Below are 21,111 nucleotides of genomic sequence, written 5' to 3'. Positions count from 1 at the left end.
TATAGGCAGGCACCACCATGCCCAACTAACTTCTGTTTTTGAAATGAAATTTAGGCCGAAAATTTAGTTGCAGAATTTTATATCTGGAAAATTTTTTAAATAACTAAGGTTAACCTCTTTTTTAACCACCTCAAAAGTAAGAAGTAAAATCAAAGTCTAGGGCTGGGGTTATAGCTCAATGGTATAGCACTTGCCTAGCATATGGGAGGCACTGGGGTCGATCCCCAGCACCTCACAAAAATAAATAAATAAAATAAAGCTATTGTGTCCATCCACAACTAATATATATACATATATATATATGTATATATATTTTTATCCATATATGTATATTTATACACACATATGTATATATACATATGTGTGTATATTATATATATAATTTTTTATGTATAAAACACACACCACAGTCACTTATCAGTAAGAAGTAGGAGGGCAACGCTATATATATAAAATTTGTAAAATCAGTCTGAAGGGGTTAGGTCTCAGACCTGACTTCCCCTGTCATTTGCTCCCCTATTAATGAGTGGATAGAGCTGACCCAACCTGTCTTTCCCTGGATACATCCCTGATATTGGCCACATTGAACCTCTATCTGTTCTGGGAAGCAAGCTCAACTCCAACAGAATACCACAGATGGAATGTCCCCATTTACCTCCAGTTTACACAGAATTCTGTCTGTTTCCCTCATTTACCTGCCTCACCATTTCTGTGGGTAACTGAATAATACATACCTAATTTGTTTTCTGGGTATGGAACTGCCAAAATGGTTTATACTTTTTAGAAACTCAAATACTATGCATGAAGCATTTTATAATTATTTTTGCCAACCTATATAAATTTGAAATGTGCATGCCAATTTATAATAAAGGAAGAGACAACCCTTTGTATAATGATGAGGAATTAACTCTAAAATAAATTTGTCACATGGAAAAGCAAGCACAACAGACCGGATAGCATACTGTTATCTGTGTACTTACATGTGTGTTGTCTATACATAGAATTGCTCTAGAAAGATAGATGAGAGACAAGTTATAATAGGTATCTCTGAGGAAAGAAAGTTATATATTATTAGTATTTTTTTAGATATGCTGCAATGTGCACATACTATTGAAAATTAAATAAAATTATCAATTAACAAAATAAATAAATGACAAATATCTTTTGAATCTCCCTTTCCATTCCTAAGGAAATAATTAAACAAATGCACAAAGAGGTATACATGAGGTTGTTCATCTCAGCATTATATACAATAATGAAAATTTGAAAGCAACCTCTAGTGCTGGTTAATCAATTATGACACATCTATATCCATACTCTTTAATAACTTTTGGTTTTTGGAGTGGGGAATGTAGCTTTGTTGTAGAGTGCTTGCCTAGGTCCTGTGTTTGATCCTCAAAATCACACACACACACACACACACACACGCCTGCTGTTTTTAAAAAAAATTTTTAGTTGTAGATGGACACAGTATCTTTTTTTAAAATATATATTTATTTTTTAGTTATAGGTGGACATGGTGTCTTTATTTTACTCTATGTGGTGCTGAGGATTGAACCCAGTGCCTCACGCATGCTAGCTCTGAGCCACAATCCCAGCCCCACAATAAACTTTTTTTTTTTTAAAGAGAGAGAGAGAATTTTTTAATATTTATTTTTTAGTTTTCGGCGGACACCACATCTTTATTTTATTTTTATGTGGTGCTGAGGATTGAACCCAGGGCCTCACGTGTGTGAGGCAAGCACTTCTCCCACTGAGCTACAACCCAGCCCTAAAAACCTGCTGATTTTTCAAACATTTTTATGTAACTATAAATTATATTATTTGCAAAATTTTTCAAGTTCTGAGGAAAAATATTACAGATGTCATTAAAACAAGATTTTTGTAAGGGTGAAAATTGCAGAGACAAAAATGTACATAAATTTTGTTTTTACTAATACATAATGGATTGACTCTTTTTTTCTTTAGTGCACACATATAATCTTAGATAATGCTGATGTTCTTAGTCAGTATCAACTGAATGCCATCCGAAAGAACCATGTCCATATTACAAGCCCAGATTTTATATGGGACTCAATCAAAGAAAGGAGACTCTTGGATGTGAAAAATTATGATCCTAGTAAGTCATGTGACATCAAACCATCTCCTGAGGAAAAGGCAAGCAGTTCTGGTAAGCATTTCATAGTATATTTAATTAATTATTAATATATTAATAAATTATATTTAATATTTTTAGATGCTATTGTAGATATTTGGTTTCTCAAAGAGATAGACAAAGGGGCTGGGGATTTAGCTCAATTAGTAGAGTGCTTTTTTTGAACACACAAGGCCATGGGTTCAATCCCCAGGACCACACACACACACAAAAAAAAAAAAAAAAAAACAGCAAAAGAGATAGAGAATTATCCAGAGAAACTATAAAAACAATTAGGCTTCTTATTACCTCAGAAAACAAGTAGTGGAGGATGAAAGACTAATTTAGCAAGATAAATAGATTTCTCAGTATCCAGTCTAGTTTGTTCAGATTCAAAATGACTGCATAATTACTGATAATCTCAGAAAACTTGCAGTGTAATTTTAACTGAGAAGGGGAAAAGCCTTTTTGTTAAAAAGTTATCACCACACCTTAATGACTGGAAATTTTATGACAAGCATAATGCTAAAGAACTTTCTTACAAAAGATGATCTCCCCAAAGGAAACATATCTCATTTGTAAAACTAGATTTTATTTTGTAGTCTGGCCAAGAAGAAAGCTTTTGAATATAGAGAAATGCACATCTCATGAGTTACATCAAAAAATCAAGCAGTTCTGCTAAGAATGGTAGCCAGTGCCTGTAATTGCAGCTCCTCAGTGTGCTAAAGCAGGAGGATCACTTAAACCCAGAGACAAGCCTGGAAAGCATAGCAAGATTCTGTCTCAAAAACAAACCAGCCAGGTGAGGTGGCACAAGCCTGTAATCCTAGCATCTTGAGGCTGAGGCAAGGAGAATTGAAAGTTCAAGGTCAGCCAGGGCAATTTAGCAAACCCTGTCTCAAAATCAAGAATAAAAAAGGATGGTATAGCTCAGTGGTAGTGCATTCCTGGGTTCAATTCCCAGTATTGCAAACAAAATAAATAAAACAAAACAAATAAACAAAACTTCAAATCAATCAGTTCTGATAAATGTTAATTTACAATAAACACACGAGCCAGGCATACTCCTGTCATCCCAGTGGCTCACAAATTCAAAGCCAACCTCAGCAATTTAGCAGGCCCTAAGCAACTTAGCAAGAACCTGTCTCAAAACAAAAAATAACAAAGGGCTGGGGATGTAGCTCAGTGGTTAAGCATCCCTGGATTCAATCCCCAATACCTAAAAAACAAAAAACAAAAAAAGAAAACAGATATATATTAGATATCACAATAAATGTTTTGGGCATTGAGGGTGTAGCTCAGTGGTAGAGTATGTGCCTAACTTACATAAGACTGTGGGTTTAATTGCAGCAAAAAAACAAAACAAAATAATTTTGGCAGGGGAAAAACCTCTTTAGACAAGCATTTTGTCCAGAAATGCTGCTACACTCACCAGTCTTTCTACTGTCTCAGAAAATGATAGCTAAAACAGAAATAGGGTAGGAAACTCCTTTTACAGTAAAAACATGTCATTCAATATACATAATTATCTGTTCGGATTCAGAGTTACTATAAATACACTAATGGATGATCTTTTTCATTCTTTTTCTTTTTTGAGACAGGGTCTTGCTGTGTGATCCTGGCTAACCTTGAACTCAGGGCTCAAGTGATCCTCACCCTCAGCCTCCTGAGTGGTTGAGACTACAGGAATGCATCACCATTCCTGACTGGGATTGGGAGTAGAGCTCAGTGGTAGAGCACTTACTTAGCATTCCTGAGGCCCTGGGTTCAATTCCTGGCAATGGGAAAAAAATGTTATTCCTATTTATCATAGTTCTAAAGATAATGTTATGATTCCTCTATAAGAAAAATAAGAAGCAAAAATTCACATGAAGACCTTGAATTTCCCTATTCTAAACTAATACATTCCCAACCCCTTCATTTGTGCCATTATGACACTGGAAATCATTTTGATGTTGAAGTATATTAGAAATATATTTTTGGGGGCTCTCAGCAGTAGAGTGCTCATCTAGCACATGAGAGGTGCTGGGTTAATCCTCAGCACCACATAAAAATAAATAAATAAAATAAAAGTATTGTGTCTAACTACAACTAAAAAAATATTTTAAAAAACAGAAATATATTTCTTAACTATGCTTTCCGGGATCCTCAGAAAAGTGCTATTTGAAAATTGCATGACTATCAGTGAGTTTCAATAATATAAATCATATTAGACCTCATATACCCACTATGTTTTCAGTATTTTACATGTTTCCCTTTTCCCACTTGTATAGTTATAACTATATATATTTAAGGACAACTAAAAATAGAATTTCATAGCAAATATGCCCCATATTTAAGAATCTTAACAGTTTCAGCAGTTAGGTTAATAGTTGATTACAATAAACCTTTGAGTAGTAAACAAGTGTTTTGTTTTAATTCTAGAAGTGAAAACAGATGATCTATCCCTGGACAATTCCTCGGAGAAGAAAAATGTGGAAGACACTGAGTAAACCAAATATTTTGTAAACTTCAAGCATAGTATTGAAATACTACTTGTAGCCTTCTGTATTATTTTATATTCCTTATCTAACTCCTTAATAAGTTCATATTTGACTTTTTACTTCAACTTATATAGTGATAATTATTTTTATCTTCTCAGTATTATATAATATTGGATATAAGTATTAAGTTTACTGATTTAAAAAAAAAAGTCCTCAACTGGTAGTTAGATTAGCACAGCCTATTCAATATGTTACCTTTCTGAATAGCCTTTAGAATAAAAAATGGAAATAACAATGACCTTATTTAAGTGGAATATGTGGCTTCTTAAAGCATACTCAAAATAGCAGTGTTAATTAGCCATCACCTTTGGTCAGATTGTATGTATTAATAATAGTGTTAAAAGAGAACAAAATTTAAAGTTAAAAGTATAGATGATAAGAATTTATTTTCTCATCCTTTATTTTAAAGAGGAGTTGACAGTGGTCCTGAGAAGAAAGATTCCATTGCTGAGGGTTAGAATGCCAACCAAATACAGTGGCCTATCTCCAGACTAGTCTTTTCTTCTCTACTTCTGGAGCATACCCCTGCCTTCCAGTGCAGGTGCATGCATTCCTCAACATCAGAGCTCAAGAATCACGCAGATGAAACCTGTAATCCCAACAATTCAGGAGACTGGGGCAAGATCATAAGTTCTAGACCAGCCTAGGCAATTTAGTAAGATCTTGTCCAAAATAGACCTTAAAAAGGTCTAGGGGTGTAGCTCAGTGGTAGAGCACCCTCAGGTTCAATTCTGAGCATCAGGGGGAAAATTGTGCAGAGAAAGATGGAAATGCTAATTACGCCAATTTGATTATTACACATTGTATACAAGTCTTGAATTATCACATAGTATCCCTAAAAATGCACCATTCCCTTTTTTCTTCTTCCCCTCCTCCTCATCGTCATCCTCTTCCTCCTCCTCTTTTTTTTTTTTAACTGAAGATTGCACTCAGGTCACTTTACCACAACTTCAGTCCCTTTTTTTTTTTTGAGACAGTTTCACTAAGTTGCTTTAGGGCCTTTCTAAGTTGCTGAGGCTGGCTTTGAACTTATGACCCTCCTGCCTAAGTCTCTTGAGTACAATTCCCTTTCATTGATCCACTGGTCTTCTATTTATTTATTGCTTTTTAAATTGGTGCATTACAAGTACACATAAAAGTAGAATTCATTGTGATGTATTCATATATTCATGTGATATAAATTGGTCAATTTCATTCTGCAGTCATTCCTCTTACCCATTCCTCCTCACTTCTTCTCTGTCCCCTTCCTCTACCCCACTGTTCTCCTTTTCATTTTCATGATATTATCCTCCCACCTTTTTCTTCCCTTTTTTTCTTTTTAGCTTCCTATGATATTTTAACAATTTCTAGAATACCAAATTCTAGATTAACAATTTATAGAATACCAAAGAGCGCATTAGAGATTTGAATTTCATATAGAATTAGGACATTTATTTTAAATTTTTGTTTAACCTAAAAATCCATTTTAATGTTAAAATTCTAATTTTTACAAATTTCAGGTTTTATGAAGAAAATGATGAGATTCCTTATTTTCCTCAAGATTTTGAAGTTGCAAAATATAACACATTAGAAAAAGTAAGAGTCTGATTTCTATTTAGAAAAAAGAAATTGCTTATCTTCTGAGTGACTTTGCTATTCAGTTATTTTCTCATTGCTTTGAAAATTTTTTCACACCTCTGTGTACCATATATTCCCAAACATGTGAGTTGATTTTTTTACCCATCCAAAAAAAAAAAAGAATGTTTAAAAATTTTAGTGTTTTATTATAAAAGTAATGCATGCTCATACTACAGATTTTAAGAATATAAAATATTAATAATGGCCTTAAAAATAAAAGTCCTCCTTTATGTCATTAATACTTTCCAAGGCTAGATTGATACCAGGTATTTATGCCATATTGAATTGCTGTTCCTTTTATATTTAAAAGAAAAAAAAATTGACAAAATCACACAAATGAAAATCAATACTTGCCTTCAAATTAATACATCTGTTTTTTTTTTTAGATATCTTAGTAAAATATAAATTGAAAGTAACATTCCCCCCTTTGGTAAGGAAAATACGAAGAGTGGTGTAGTATAAACATATGTAGAAAAAAATAGAAGAGGAAATAATATTAATAATGATTTTATCTCTATAGTTAGATTTCAGATGATTTTTATTTTTTTCTTGATTCTTTTCTGTACTTTTCTAAATTACATCTCTAAATGAGCATGTATTATATCATAATTTTAATCAACATTTTCATATGTGGTATGTGGCTGCTTGTTTCTCTAGGGCAGTTTCTGAAAGTGTGCCCTGTTTTCCAGGTAGGAGTGGATGGAGGCCAAGAAACAGCTGTGGTGGAGCTGCAGTGCACCCTGGAGCCTGGAGATTGTCCTTTTCTGGTATCTGCACATTTCCTCCTGGCTGATGGTGGGCAGGTAAAATTCTTTATGTTGATTCCTGTTGCTAACTAGTTTCCTTGAAACTCATTAAGAAACCAGCCAACTGCTAAACTTTTTCTGCTTAAAAAGAGCTTCTCTTCAGAAGAGGATTTTTCCAGCTTGCCTGTCTTGATAAAAGCATTCAGATAAACATTTCCCAAAATTCTGTTAAATTCCATCACTATAAAAAAATACCTGAGATAATTAACTTATGAAAAGATTTGGGATATAGCTCAGTGATAGAGTGCTTGCCTAGTATCATAAAGCCCTGAGTTCAATCCCAAACACTGTGCGCTCTCTCTCTCTCTCTCTCTCTCTCTCTCTCTGTCACACACACACACACACACACACATACACACACGCAGTTATTTTGGCTTATAGTTCTGGAGGTTCCAGTCCATAATATATGAACCCTGTTGCTTTGGGCCTGTGGTGAGGCAGCACATCTTGGCAGGAGAGTGTGGCAGAGCACAAATGTTTGCCTTATGACAAGAAGCAATAAAGGAAAGAAAGAGACCAGGGTTCTACAATCTCTTTTCAAGAACTCCTCCCTCAGTTACCTAAGGACCTCCTATTAGGCTCCATCCTATTAACCTCTCACTAGCACTACTCTGAGGACCAAACCTTTACACATGGGCTTTTGAAGGACATTCAAGATCCAAACTGGAGCATCTACCTTTTTAAATGGAATGATTTGAACATACACTTCTTTTTTGCAAGTTTCAGAGGTGTCCTGCAGCCACCTATCTGGGAAGATAGCTTACCAGGGTCATGAGTAGTGTGACTTCCCTCTGGGGTTGCACACCCCCAGTCAGACTTGCCCAACACCTATGATGATACCAGGACTCCCATTTGAGGCAAACTCTTCTGTGTTCTCTGGGGTTAATGTTAGGATAACTTGTCACAATGGGGCAGGGATTTCTCTTCTTTTTTGGGGGGTGGTATCGGGGATTGAACTCAGGGACATTTGGCCACTGAGCTACATCCCCAGCCATATTATATATTTTATTTAGAGACAGGGTTTCACTGAGTTGCTTAGCCCCTTGCTTTTGCTGAGGCTATCTTTGAACTCTCAATTCTCCTACCTCAGCCTCCTGAGCCACTGGGATTAGTGTGTGTCACTGTGCCCGGCAAGGAGCAGGGGTTTCTAAGAAAAGCAGAAAAATGCCATGTCTGTAGGCAGTTAAGAATGAGGGCAGAATCTGTGCCATTCCAAAGAATCCCTTGTTCTGAGCCTTTAACATTTGTTTATACAACCTAATAGCTTCTCTGATTTTTTCCTTGCTGCAAACTATCATTTCATTTTCACTATGTTTCTGTCACTAACAAGATTCCTTCATGAGGTATTTTTTTCTTTCCTTGTCCCAATTTATATTTCTCATTTCTAAAAAGCTGGAAAGTCACACTTGAAGGTTCATTGGAATAGTAAGTATGTAAAACAAGAGTCTATAGACTTTGAATGAGTGCTTAATTGAAAGAATCCAATGGGTCCCTTCTCTCTGTTGTGTCTGCTCAGGCTTTTTTCTCCCTTACCTCCAGGTTTTAGGCTGTTTGGTGAAAAACAAAAGATAAGATTTAAGTAATTCTTTCAGAAAAAGAGTTTTTAAATTCCTTAATGGCAGGGACATAAATTTAAAAAAAAAGATGGTGTGTTAATGGAATATTATTCAGCATTGAAAGAGAATAAAATCATGGCATTTTCAGGTAAATAGATGGAGTTGGAGACTATAATGCTAAGTGAAGTAAGCCAAAAACAAAAAAACAAATGCCAAATGTTTTCTCTGATATAAGGATGTTGATTCATGAGGGGGTTGGGGGTTGGAATTAGACAGACACTAGATAGGACAAAGGAGTGGGAGGAGAAGGGAGGGGGTATGGGGGTAGGAAAGATGGTAGAATGAGATGGACATCATTACCCTAAGTACATGTATGAAGACATGAATGGTGTGACTCTACTTTGTGTACAACCAGAGATATGAAACATTGTGCTCTATATGTGTAATATGAATTGTAATGTGTTCTGTCATATACAACAAGTTAGAATTTAAAAACTAATAAAAATATGGGTGTGTTAATAAGTTACTGTACCTTTGCTATCTACTTAATTCACAGACTAGAAGACACTACAAAGACACTATAAAGAAAACCTCTGCAGATGCAAGTGAATATTATGAAAATTACATCGAAGAGCTAAAGAATCAAGGATTTCTGCTCAGAGAACATTTTACACCTGAAGCAACTCAATTAGCATCTGAAAAACTGCAAGCAGTAAGACTGAATGATACTTTTTTTAATGTTATTGATTAGATCATGTATGCAGAAAATGAGGGGATTACACCCAGGATTTTGTGCATGCTAGCCAAGCACTTTATCACTGAGCTATATCCCCAGCCTGATTTAATATTTTTAATATGAAATGTTTTCTTTATTGTGAATAAACTGGCAGGAGCAAAGATGAAGGATGAAGATTTAAGAAAAGGAATGGTCAGTTCACAGAAAGGCACAACATCTGATGGGCGGGGCTAGGGATGTGGCTCAGGTGGAAATGCACTCGCCTGGCATGGGCGCCCGGGGCGCTGGGTTCAATCCTCAGCACCACATAAAATAAAGATGTTGTGTCCACCGAAAACTGAAAAATAAATATTAAAAAATCTCTCTCTCTCTCTCTCTCTTTCTCTTTCTCTCTCTCTCTCTTAAAAATAAGCTGATGGGGAAATGAGTTCCAGGACAAGCCATGAGATTGATTGCTTGCTTCATACTTATTTCAACAATGAACCCTCATGGCTTTTAAAAGATTTATTTCTAGTCTAAACTATGAGTCAAGGACCCTTAAACCTGACTACATATGGGATATTTGTTTGTTTGCTTGTTTTGTGATACTGGGAATTGAACCTAGAGGTGCTCTACTGCTGAGCTACATCCTCAGTCCCCCAATTTCTCTTTTCTTTTTTGAGACAAGGTCTTGCTAAGTTGCTGGCCTCAAACTTGTGGTCCTCTTGATTCAGCCTCCCAAGTTACTTAGTATTGCATGCCACTGACAGACCCAAAGCTTATAGTATAAAGGGAAAGATACAAGGAAAAATAAAATGGGAAGAAAGAGATGGGGATGAGGACAGACTCACAGAAGAACATATGGAGGAGATGGAGAGAGGGGACTTGGAGTATAAGCATTACCCGGTGTCTTTGTCTGTTATCACAAAAAACCTGAGATTGGGTACTTTATAGATAAAGAGGTGTATTTGGCTTACAATTCTGGTGGCCAGAAGGTTCAAACAGCGTAACATCAGCATCCTGGCAAGGGACCCCTTGGTTACATCACAGCTTGGTAGAAAAGTAGAAAGGGAAACAAGACTCCTTCCCCTGAGAAAATTAAAAATCTCTACTTGCCCTTGAATACAATCACCTCCCACCAGGCCCCACCTCCTAAAATTTCTACCACCTCAACACTGTAACTGGGGACTAGGTTTTTAGCACATCAGCTTTCAGGGAAACATGCTCAAACCATAACATCTGGCTGAGTATGCTGAATTATTTCTTCTAACACCTTTGTCAGCTTTGTTAGTTTTTTGCCTTTTGTCTTGTTTTGGGGTCCAGGAATTGAACTCTGGTGTTCTCAATCCCTGAGCCCCATTCCCTTTGTTATTTTGTTGTTGCAGTTGCTTTTGGAGGAGGTTATTAGTTCAAGCACCCTGAGCCAGGAGGTGAGTGATTTGGTGGAGATGATTTGGGCAGAAGCTCTGGGCCATCTGGAACACACACTTCTCAAGCCAGTGAACAGGATTAGCCTCAATGATGTAAGTAAAATATGTTTTTGAAACAGAACATGATGAACTGGCTTTCTGGTTTCTTAGTTTAAATGATCACCCTCAAATTTTGTGCTGATGGCATGCGCGGGGCACTGGGTTCGATCCTCAGCACCACATAAAAATAAAATAAAGATGTTGTGTCCGTCGAGAACTAAAAAATAAATATTGAAAAATTCTCTCTCTTTCTCTCTCTCTCTCTTTGAATAAAGTCTGTCTTTCAAAACAAATTTGTGTGCTGATTAGATTGTTCTGGAATTCATTCCTGACTGTTCTTTCTTCATATTCTGAGGAAAGGGAACACTAAAAGAAGCACTAAGCTTCCCAGGAAACTAGACATCCCTGTCTGTACAGTTTCAGGCTATTGGTGCTGGCTAATTAGGGAGCCTGATCCTTTGGGCCAAGAGATTTATAACAGGCTGAGGCACATGGAAAGTCTTGGCCTCCAGTTAGATGCCTCAGCCCCCACCTTTTGACTGTCTTAGGAAAAGCAGGCATGCGCCCAAAACAAACAGAAAATGTGAATATCTTCTTGATTATATGTAATTGAAATTCAAAGAGCAATGAAATAAGATATCCCCAATGGTGCAACTTGTGTAACTGTGTTCTTATATGAAAATAATACAGATATTCCCATGTGGAATTAAACTAATTTATTTTAGAAAGAAAAGAGTTTCCTGGGATAAAGTTGATAATGCCCTTGTATAATTAGGAATGTGATCTGTTGGGTTTTGTTCCTGGTTTGATGCTGACATCTTTCAACATTTCTCATATGAAAAGCAAGTCTCCCACAGTTGTATTAGTATTCCTATCTATATGTACATATGTGTATACATGTGCATATAGATATAGAAATACAAGACTCTGATAGATATAGAAATACAAGACTCTGGTTCTTTCTTCTAGTTAGGCTGAGTCAAGTTTTGGAAAAGTCCCCATAACATCATTGTCACAACTGAGTTACAGATTGAGATTAGCGTTTGTTTTATGGTGACAGAGTTAGCTTTCCATCACCTCAGTGAAATATCTGAGATAATTGACTTATAAAGAGAAAATGTTTCTTTTGGCTATTTCAGTCCATGATTGATTGTCCCTTCATTTTGGATTTATGGTGAGGTAGCACATCACGTCAGGAATTCCTATCAAAACAAAACCACTTACCTCATATCCAGGATGCAAAAAAGAACGAGGAAGATGCTGGGGTCATACAATCCCTTTCAAAGGCATTTCCCTAATAACGGAAACACTTCCCACTAAGCCCCCATCTCTTTAAGGTTCCACCATGTCTCAATAACACCTCCTAGGAACAAAGCTTTAACACCTGGGCCTTTGAGGGACATTTAAGATCCAAATTAACAGCAGCTGTCCAGTAGAAAACTGATAGTTGTAATGTGTTCAAGTATTATTTTAGATATTTTTTATGTTCCCTCACTTCTATGATTATCAAGATTTAATTTTAATAAGTATATATTACTTTCTATTTATAGGTGAGCAAGGCAGAGGGTATCCTCCTTCTAGTAAAGACAGCACTGAAAAATGGAGAAACAGCAGAACAATTGCAAAAGATGATGACTGAGTTCTACAGATTAATACCTCACAGACATCCAGTCACTGAAGAAGTTAACCTGAGACTACTAACTAAGAAGGAGGATCTCTGTCAGGTAAACCTCTGAAATAAACTATTTAAAATATGTTGGGGAAAAAAATAAAATAAAATGTGCTAGGGGAACTTCTTTAAAAATATGATGATTAAGCCGGGCGTGGTGGCTCACACCTGTAATCCCAATGGCTGGGAAGCCGGAGGCAGGAGGATCCTGAATTCAAAGCCATCCTCAGCAGTTTAGGGAAGCACTAAGCAACTCAGTGGTAGAAATTTGTCAGCTCCATTATGATCTTCTGGGACTACTATTAAGTGGTCCATCATTGAATGAAACATCATTATGTACATGACTACACAGCACCTGCATTTGGAGCACAAAGTGAATTTTTAAAGCAGCATTGGACTTGAAGTCTAATGATCTGAGATTCCCTTTAATGACTGTCACCTTCTTGCTCTGGGATCTTTTGCTTTTCTGGTGGTACTGGGGATTGAACCTTGCGGCACTCTACCTCTGAGCTACACCCCCATCCCTTTTATTTTTATTTTAAGAGAAGGCCTTGCTAAATTTCCCAGGATGGTCTTAAACTCATGATCCTCCTACCTAAGCATCCTAAACTGGGATTGCAGGTATGCACCACCACACCCAGCTTCCATTTGAGATCTCTAATAACTGATTTAACTTCTCAGAGCCTCACTTTCCTTATCTATACAATGAGGACAACTACCTCAGTGCTGTAATGAGGATTAAATTGATAATGTATCTACAAACAACTTATTAACAATGATGTTATATTAATGTATATTTACATTTTATTATCAGTAAGGCAATTTTATTAATTTTCATTTTATTTTATTTATTTTTGAGATGGGGTCTTTCTGTGTTGCTCAGGCTTACCTTGAACTCCTTCTGGGCTCAAGTGATCTTTCTTCTTCAGCATTCCTAGTAGCTGGGACTATAGATGTGCACCACCATAACTGACTTTTATTAACTGTAATACACTACTAACAGCGAATATTAATGAAAAGCTTTGGGGAGAAAATTGATTTTCCCCAATCTTTTTGACAAAGTGTTGATGTAATATAAATATTAGCTATGATATCTGGTGATTCTTATATCTGTGTGTCATTTCTGCCTATAGCTAATAAGAGACATGGTTAATGTCTGTGAAACTCATTTGTCCAAACCCAACCCACCTTGTCTTGCCAAATACCGAGCTCTGAGATGCAAGATTGAATATATTGAACCAAATACTGAAGAATTTTCCTGGGTTAGAAAAGAGATATTACAGAATAATCACAGGTAAGCATGAAGGACTATCTTTGGATTTTTATGTATGTATGTGTGGTCCTGGGAATCCAATCCAGAGCCTGCTCATGGCAGGCATGTGCTGCATCATTGAGCTACACATCCAGTCTGTATTTTGCTATTTGGGGATCTTTTTATGATGTAATACTCTTTGAGAGTCTGTTAATGAGCTGATCAGAATAACTACCTAGAGGATTTAATCCTCAGTAACAAGATAGCTTTGGTGTGATTATAGATTACTTTCTTCTGTATTTATTTATGTTTTTTACGTAAATATTTATTTAATTCACCAAAAAACTTCTGGTTTCTTTCTTTTTCTTTCTTTCTTTCTTCTCTTTTTAAATATGAGTACAGATTCACAGGAAGTTGTGAAAATAATATAGAGACTTCTGAGTCCCTCACCCAGTTCTCCCTATTGGTTGCATCTTATATAATTATAGTAAAATGTCAAAACCAGGAAATTAATATTGGTACAATATGTATAAATAAATACTTATAATTTTTAAAAAATTATTTATTCTAATTTGTTATACATAATGGCAGAATGCAATTCATTTCATATTACACATATAGAGCACAACTTTTCAAGTCACTGATTGTACACAAAGTATTTTCACACCATTCATGTCTTCATACATGTACTTAGGGTAATGATGTCTAACTCATTCCACCATCATTCCTACCCACTTGGTCCCTCCTTTTCCCTCCCTCCCCTTTGCCCTATCTAAAGTTCCTCCCATTCCTCCCATGCTTTCCCCCATTGTCATTATGATTCAGCATCCTCATATCAAAGAAAACATTCAGCCTTTGGTTTTTTGGGATTGGCTTACTTCACTTAGCATTGTATTCTCCAGCTCCATCCATTTACCTGCAAATGCCATGATTTTATTCTCTTTTAATGCTGAGTAATGTTCCATTGTGTGTGTGTGTGTGTGTATCAAAGTTTCCCTATCCATTCATCTACTGAAGGGCGTCTAGGTTGGTTCCACAGTTTAGCTATTGTGAATTGTGTTGATTTTTCTGTATTTATAATAGGGCCTAGGAGAGTATCCCATGCTTGTAAATGCTTCCTACTATTCCACTCTGATTTCAATGTTACTTCATCTTCTTGGGGATTAAATTAAAAATTTTAGGGGCTAGGGATATAGCTCAGTGATAAGCACCTGTCTAGCATGTGTGAAGCCCTGAGTTCAGTCCCCAGCACCACAAAAAATAAAATAAAATAAACACACATATAAAGGTGTTTAAGTCTGTTCTTTGAAAAGGATTAACAGAAAAAATCCACTTAAATTGAGATTTAAACATATAGGAATATGGCTATGCCAGCTTCTAACATGGCCATTATAGTTGAAAACCTAGTAAACATCAAGAATCATAGAATTCCTAAATATTACTTCCATTTACATCCTCCTGACTGTGCATGCCCATAGTCTCAAGCTGATGTGCATTCTATAATAACAATAAACATGATGGGTCAGCTGCTCAGATAAGCCTTCAGTGAATGTTGCAACCTCTGAGAATTCTATTGGTTGAGAATATGGGCCCAGCGTCATGGTCCAGAAACTCATTTAGTTGATTATTCTAGAGGAAGGGACTGACTCTTCTTGACCTGGTCCTTCTTTCCCCTTGCAGCATTTATGATATCTCAGATCTCATAATCATAAGCCAGTTTTACCCTCTATCAGCCATGCACACCCCTTGGATCCAATGGTGGTGTGATGTAGCTATATGTATCAGCTTACAAGAACCACTGTCAAATTAAAAATTTGAAATTTTTGAATTGTTTGTTATTGTTGTTAATCCATTAGTAGTTTAAAATTGACCATGGTGAGAGGATTTGCACCATGGAAATCAGCAAATGCTACAAATTGGGATTCCACAGGGATTTTGTTGTAATTGTTTTGAGAGCTAATTTTCTACCACCCCATAGAACTGGTCCTGGCCACTCCTCCATTGTGGACTTCTTCATATTGATTTTCTCTAGTAATTTCCTTTGCTAAAAGATTAGAAACCACGTAAAACTATGAAGAAAGTTAAAAATCACCAAAAACCTCATCATCCAGAGATAATTCAGGGATAATATAACTATCAACATTTTGGTATAGAACATTTTGTAGATTGAATTATTTTTTCTTCTTTTCACCTAGTGGTGCTGGTAAGTCAACTCTCTGATATTAATGTCCTGATTGATAACATTTGCTGAGTTCTGTGGTATACATAGCCAATGTCCAGGTAACAATGTCAATGAACATGAGGTTGGGACAAAGTGTACAATAAAGTCTTGTACCCTTCCATAGCCCACACCACAATTCCCCATCAGTACCCCCCAGTCTCTTTCTGTGCCTCCCCATCTTAGTTGCCTACTGTGTTAGTCAGCTTTTCATCACAGTTTATTTTGAGCTCACAGTTTCAGAGGTTTCAGTCCATGGTTGCCAACTCCATTGCTTTGGGTCCAAGATAAGGCAGAGCATTATGACGGAAAAGCATAGCAGAAGAAAGCAGCTCAGAAAATGACAAGGAAGCAGAAACAGAGAGAACATGCAAGGCACCAAGGAAATATATACTTCAAAGGCATGCCCCCAGTGACATTCTTCCTCTGTCATGCCCTGTCTGCCTACTTTATCACCCAGTTAGTCCAGCAAATTATTAATCCATTAAATGAATTAATTCACTGATTAGTTTACAACTCTTATTATCTAATCATTATACCTCTCAACATTCCTATATTGACTCAGGATGTTTGGTGGACACCTCATATCCAAACCATAACACACACCAGGATCCATTGCAGACTCACCTTGTCCCTCATTTCCATATCATCACATTCTCTCCATTCTGTCTCCAAAGTATCTTTTATCCATTAGCTTGTTTTCATTTGCTCTGTACCATCTTTGGTCTAGATCACATTATACTATCCACTCTGTTGCCACACCCTTCCAGATGTTATTTTCCACTTTTTTTTTTTTTGTACCAGGGATTGAACCCAGGGGCACTTAATCACTGAGCCAACATCCCCAGCCCTTTATTTTATTTTATTTTATTTTTTATTTTGAGACAGAGTCTTGCTAAATTGCTTAGGGCCTCACTAAATTGCTGAGGCTTACTTTGAACTTGCAATCCTCCTGCCTCAGCCTCCCACATCTCTAATATTACAGGTGTGCAGCACCACACCTGTCTTCTATTCTTTTCCACTCTTAACCCATCCACCCATTTTCCTATAACAACCCAGTTAGATCTTAAAATACACATTGTATTATGCCATATTCCAATAAATGTCATCTCCAATGGGTAACTTTTCTAATTATTCTTTCTCTAAATCTGGTTGCTTTCTTTAGTCTCTTGTTAAATAAGGTATTTGGTAACACTTAATCTTTGTCTCTCTAATTAAAATGTAAACTCTATGAAGCCAGAGACCATATTATCTTATTTTCAATACCTGGAAGAATATTATACTTTCTTTTAGGCATTGGAAATAATATTCATCACAGATTATGCTTATTAAATGAGTGAATGTTTTCATAGAAAACAGATTACATGGGTTCATTCATTCATGTATTCATGTACATATACACCTATGTATATGTATATGAATGAAACTATATATACTGTATATTGTATAATTGACAAAATTTGGGATCATACTGTCATAAAGTTTTGTGATCTACTTTATTATAGGGACATTTTTCTAGCTGCTACACGTCCTTGTTGCTGGTAGTTTTGGGAACTTTCCCAGGACCCAGTCATTTCTTTTTCTGGCTAGAATCTGACATGGCTCAATAAACCCTTTTATTTTGGAAGAAAAATATGTATTTTACTGTAAACTTTGTAAGATATTGTTGTCTATTTTCTAAGAATGTGATTTTATAATGGCTGCATAGTATTTCCAAAATATGTTGTGTTGTGATTCATTAAATCAGTTCCCTGACAATGGATATTTGAGTTGTTTCAGGATTTCTTCAGTTAATAATGATTTTTTTTGTGTTTTGCTTTTTTTTTTACAATTGTGTAATCTCAAGGTTTTTCTTTTAATTCTTACAGTAAAAGTTCAGTAGATATCTTGCAGATATTTAGAGTTGGCAGAGTGAATGAAGCTACAGAATTTTTGAGCAAACTTGGCAACGTGAGGTCCTTGTTGCATGGATCTCCTGTACAAAACATTGTAGGAATCTTGTCCAGGTAAGGGTACACCATCTTCATTTTACGAAAATTTCAGACTGACAAATGTGAAGTGTTTTACTTCCTTTCCTACTTTTTTCTAGCTATATGGGTCTTTGATTCCCAGCACCAACAAAATAAATAAACTATGTGGATCTTTAAAGTTAAAAGCATGGCCAGGTGCAGTGGTACACTCCTGTAATCCTAGTGGCTTGGAGGCAGAGGCAGGAAGATCACAAGTTCAAAGCCAGTCTCAGCAAGTTAGTGAGATGCTAAGCAATTCTGAGACCCTGTCTCTAATAAAATACAAAATAGGACCAGGGATGTGGCTCAGTGGTCAAGTGCCCCTGAGTTCAATCCCTGGTACCCAAATAAGTAAATAAATAAATAAATAAAATTCATTGAATCAGTTTCTTGACAATGGACATTTGAGTTATTTCAGGATTTCTTCAGTTAATAATGATTTTTTTTTGTTTTGTTTTGCTTTGTTTTAAAATACAATTTTGTAATCTCAAGGTTTTTCTTTTAATTCTTACAGTAAAAGTTCAGTAGATATCTTGCAGATATTTAGAGTTGGCAGAGTAAATAAATAAATAAAGTTAAAAACAGCAAACTTACTATATTCTAGAGAAAATTAAACACTTAATAATTAAGTATGTAATTTAAATTATGTATTTAAAAAATGTGTTAGAAAGGTATGTGTTGCTCCCTCAAGATCATCTCATATGAATAAAAATAATTCTATATCCCCTAACTTTTCCATGTGTATCAAGTCTCAGTATAGCCCAATACTTAAAAAAAGAAGAAGGTCTAGAAATTAGAGTGCCGAGATAGTGTGAATTACTGATCCAAAGCATAACTCTAATTTTCTATTTTCTTTGAATAACCACTTAGTATTAGGGCTGAAACTGAAGTTATAGGGGCAAGGAGAATTATGAGTACATTTAGATCTTTTAATTAAGTACTTAAGAAGAAACTTAAGGACTACGGATGTAACTCAGAGATAGAGTACTTGCCTAGCATATACAAGCCCCCCCCCAAAAAAAACTAAATAAAAAAATGGAAGAATTTTTTTTAAAAAAATAATCTTTGTACATCTAGTAATATATGACAGCAAATTCCACCATTATGTACAGTTATAATGTGCCAGTTAAAAATATGGGAAAAAATCATCTCTGAAATGGCCTTTCTATACAGGACCCAAAACCAAAAGCCATTTTATAAAATTAATTCAATTTCCTAGTATAAAGTTCAATAGATGTATATATAATGAAAGACAGAAGTCTTCCTTTACCTTCCTTTGTAGAGATTACTATGGTTTAACTTTCATTACAGAGGAAAGAGGCAGTTGGCACTTTACACTGGAGCCTCACCTGGAGGAAGCAGGAGCTGTAGCTAGCAGCCCAGCACTGATCAAGATAGTGATGAGAAACCAGCCATAGCTTGTGGCAGTTTAATGGCATGGGGAACTCCTCTGGGGAATTACAGTCACCCCTTTTTGTCCTCAGGAAATTACTTCTAGGACCCTTTTAGATACCAAAATCTTAGGATGCTAAAGGTCCTGTATAAAATGACATATTTGTGTAGCACCTATGTAACTCCTCCTATATACTTTAAATCATTTCCAGATGACATGTCAAACATAATATAAGTGTTATGTTTTAAAAATATTTTTTAGTTGTAGATGGACTTATGTGGTGCTGAGGATTGAACCCAGTGCTTCACACCTGCAAGGCAAGCACTCTACTACTGAGCTTCAGCCAGAGCCCTATAAATGTTATATTAATTGTTGTACTGGCCAGGCACAGTGGTACATGTCTATAATCCCAGCAACTCGGGAGGCTAAGGCAGGAGAATCATGAGTTCAAAGCTAGCCTCAGCAAAAGTGAGGCACTAAGCAACTTAGTGAGACCCTGTCTCTAAATAAAATACAAAATAGGTCTGGGAATATGGCTTAATGGTCGAGTTCCCCCAAGTTCAATCCCCAGTACCAATAAATAAATAAATAAATGGTCATTGTACTATATTGTTTAAGGAATAATGACAAGAAGAAAAGCCTGCTCATGTTCAGTCAAATTAAATTATATATTTTTCAGAATATTTTCAATCTGTGGCTGGTTGATCTGTCGATATGAAAAGCAAACTATACTTTTCCATTTTTAAAAAATGCATGTCATGTTTTTTAATTAGCACCTATCTCTGCTGAATTGATGAAGCTATAATAAAATATTTTTTTTCTAGTAAGTCATTATAATGAGCTTTCCTTTTCAGAGGGTTACTTTTACCCAAAGTAGTTGAAGATCATGGCGTGCAAAGAACAGACATTGGAAATCTTGGCAGTGGGATTTATTTCAGTGATTCTCTCAGGTTAGTATGTTCTATCCTGAATCGTGTAACTCACTCTCATCCCCCAGGAATCTTTTAACCCACAAAACCAAGCATTGAAAACAATCAGTTTTTTCAGTGTAATGTAGAAGCAGGGTTTTTATGATAAATGTTTGAGGAAATTATATCTGAAATAATCTTAGATATTTTTACTCTCCAAAGAGCTTTTACATATATTTTCTCACTGAATCCTCACAATAGTGCCTTGGAATAACTCCTCTTATTATCCTGAAACAGATAAGGACACATAGGAGATCTTGCCACAGGACATGCAGCTAAAATAGGATGCAGGCAGGACACTGTTAGGTCGATGGTGACTTGGTGGTGACTTGGTGGTGACTTAGTGGCGACTTAGAACAAAGCAGCCCGCGCAGGAAAGGAACATCAATCAGGTGCCAGCGGAAATGCCTGTCAATCAGCCAGATCTCCTGACTAACGCCTGTCAATCAGCATGACCCCCTGGCCAATCCTGGAGTTCAGCCAACTCCCCTGACCAACTCCAACTGGACAAGGGACCCTAAAAACACCTTTTCCTGTCCCAAGCCCTTCCCTTCCTGCCATGAGCCCCATGAAAGTCCAGTCTGGTCGAGCTTCCACTTGGTTTCTCCTCAGACCCTTCTCCTGTCCATTCTGTGGGTCTGATCGAGTTCTGCCCAGGAGTGATATCTCAATGAAGCCTCGTTCAGAGGCCCTTTTAAATCTGCCTCCTTTGGTCGCTGCCCGCCTCGCCTGATCTGACAGACACTTCCTTTCTAGTCTCTT

At 36.3% G+C, this 21,111-nt stretch overlaps 1 protein-coding gene across 1 annotated transcript in view; it reads left to right on the top strand.

Moving 5' to 3' along the window:
- The window catches only part of Parp4 (poly(ADP-ribose) polymerase family member 4), a 90,457-nt gene that overhangs the window by 9,608 nt on the left and 59,738 nt on the right, over nt 1–21,111 (top strand). Inside the window, exons 3-12 of the mRNA XM_048801460.1 lie at nt 1,969–2,170; nt 4,559–4,622; nt 6,177–6,252; nt 6,984–7,097; nt 9,213–9,368; nt 10,757–10,894; nt 12,391–12,564; nt 13,643–13,803; nt 17,848–17,985; nt 20,236–20,331. Coding sequence (XP_048657417.1) covers nt 1,969–2,170; nt 4,559–4,622; nt 6,177–6,252; nt 6,984–7,097; nt 9,213–9,368; nt 10,757–10,894; nt 12,391–12,564; nt 13,643–13,803; nt 17,848–17,985; nt 20,236–20,331 — 1,319 coding nt within the window. The remainder of the gene's footprint in view (nt 1–1,968; nt 2,171–4,558; nt 4,623–6,176; nt 6,253–6,983; nt 7,098–9,212; nt 9,369–10,756; nt 10,895–12,390; nt 12,565–13,642; nt 13,804–17,847; nt 17,986–20,235; nt 20,332–21,111) is intronic.

This window comes from Marmota marmota, unplaced genomic scaffold, assembly GCF_001458135.2.
Source record: "Marmota marmota marmota unplaced genomic scaffold, marMar, whole genome shotgun sequence".
NCBI classification, from domain to species: Eukaryota; Metazoa; Chordata; class Mammalia; order Rodentia; family Sciuridae; genus Marmota; species Marmota marmota.
Note: the sequence above shows the minus strand (reverse complement) of the source record. Positions and strands in the feature narration are given on the sequence as shown.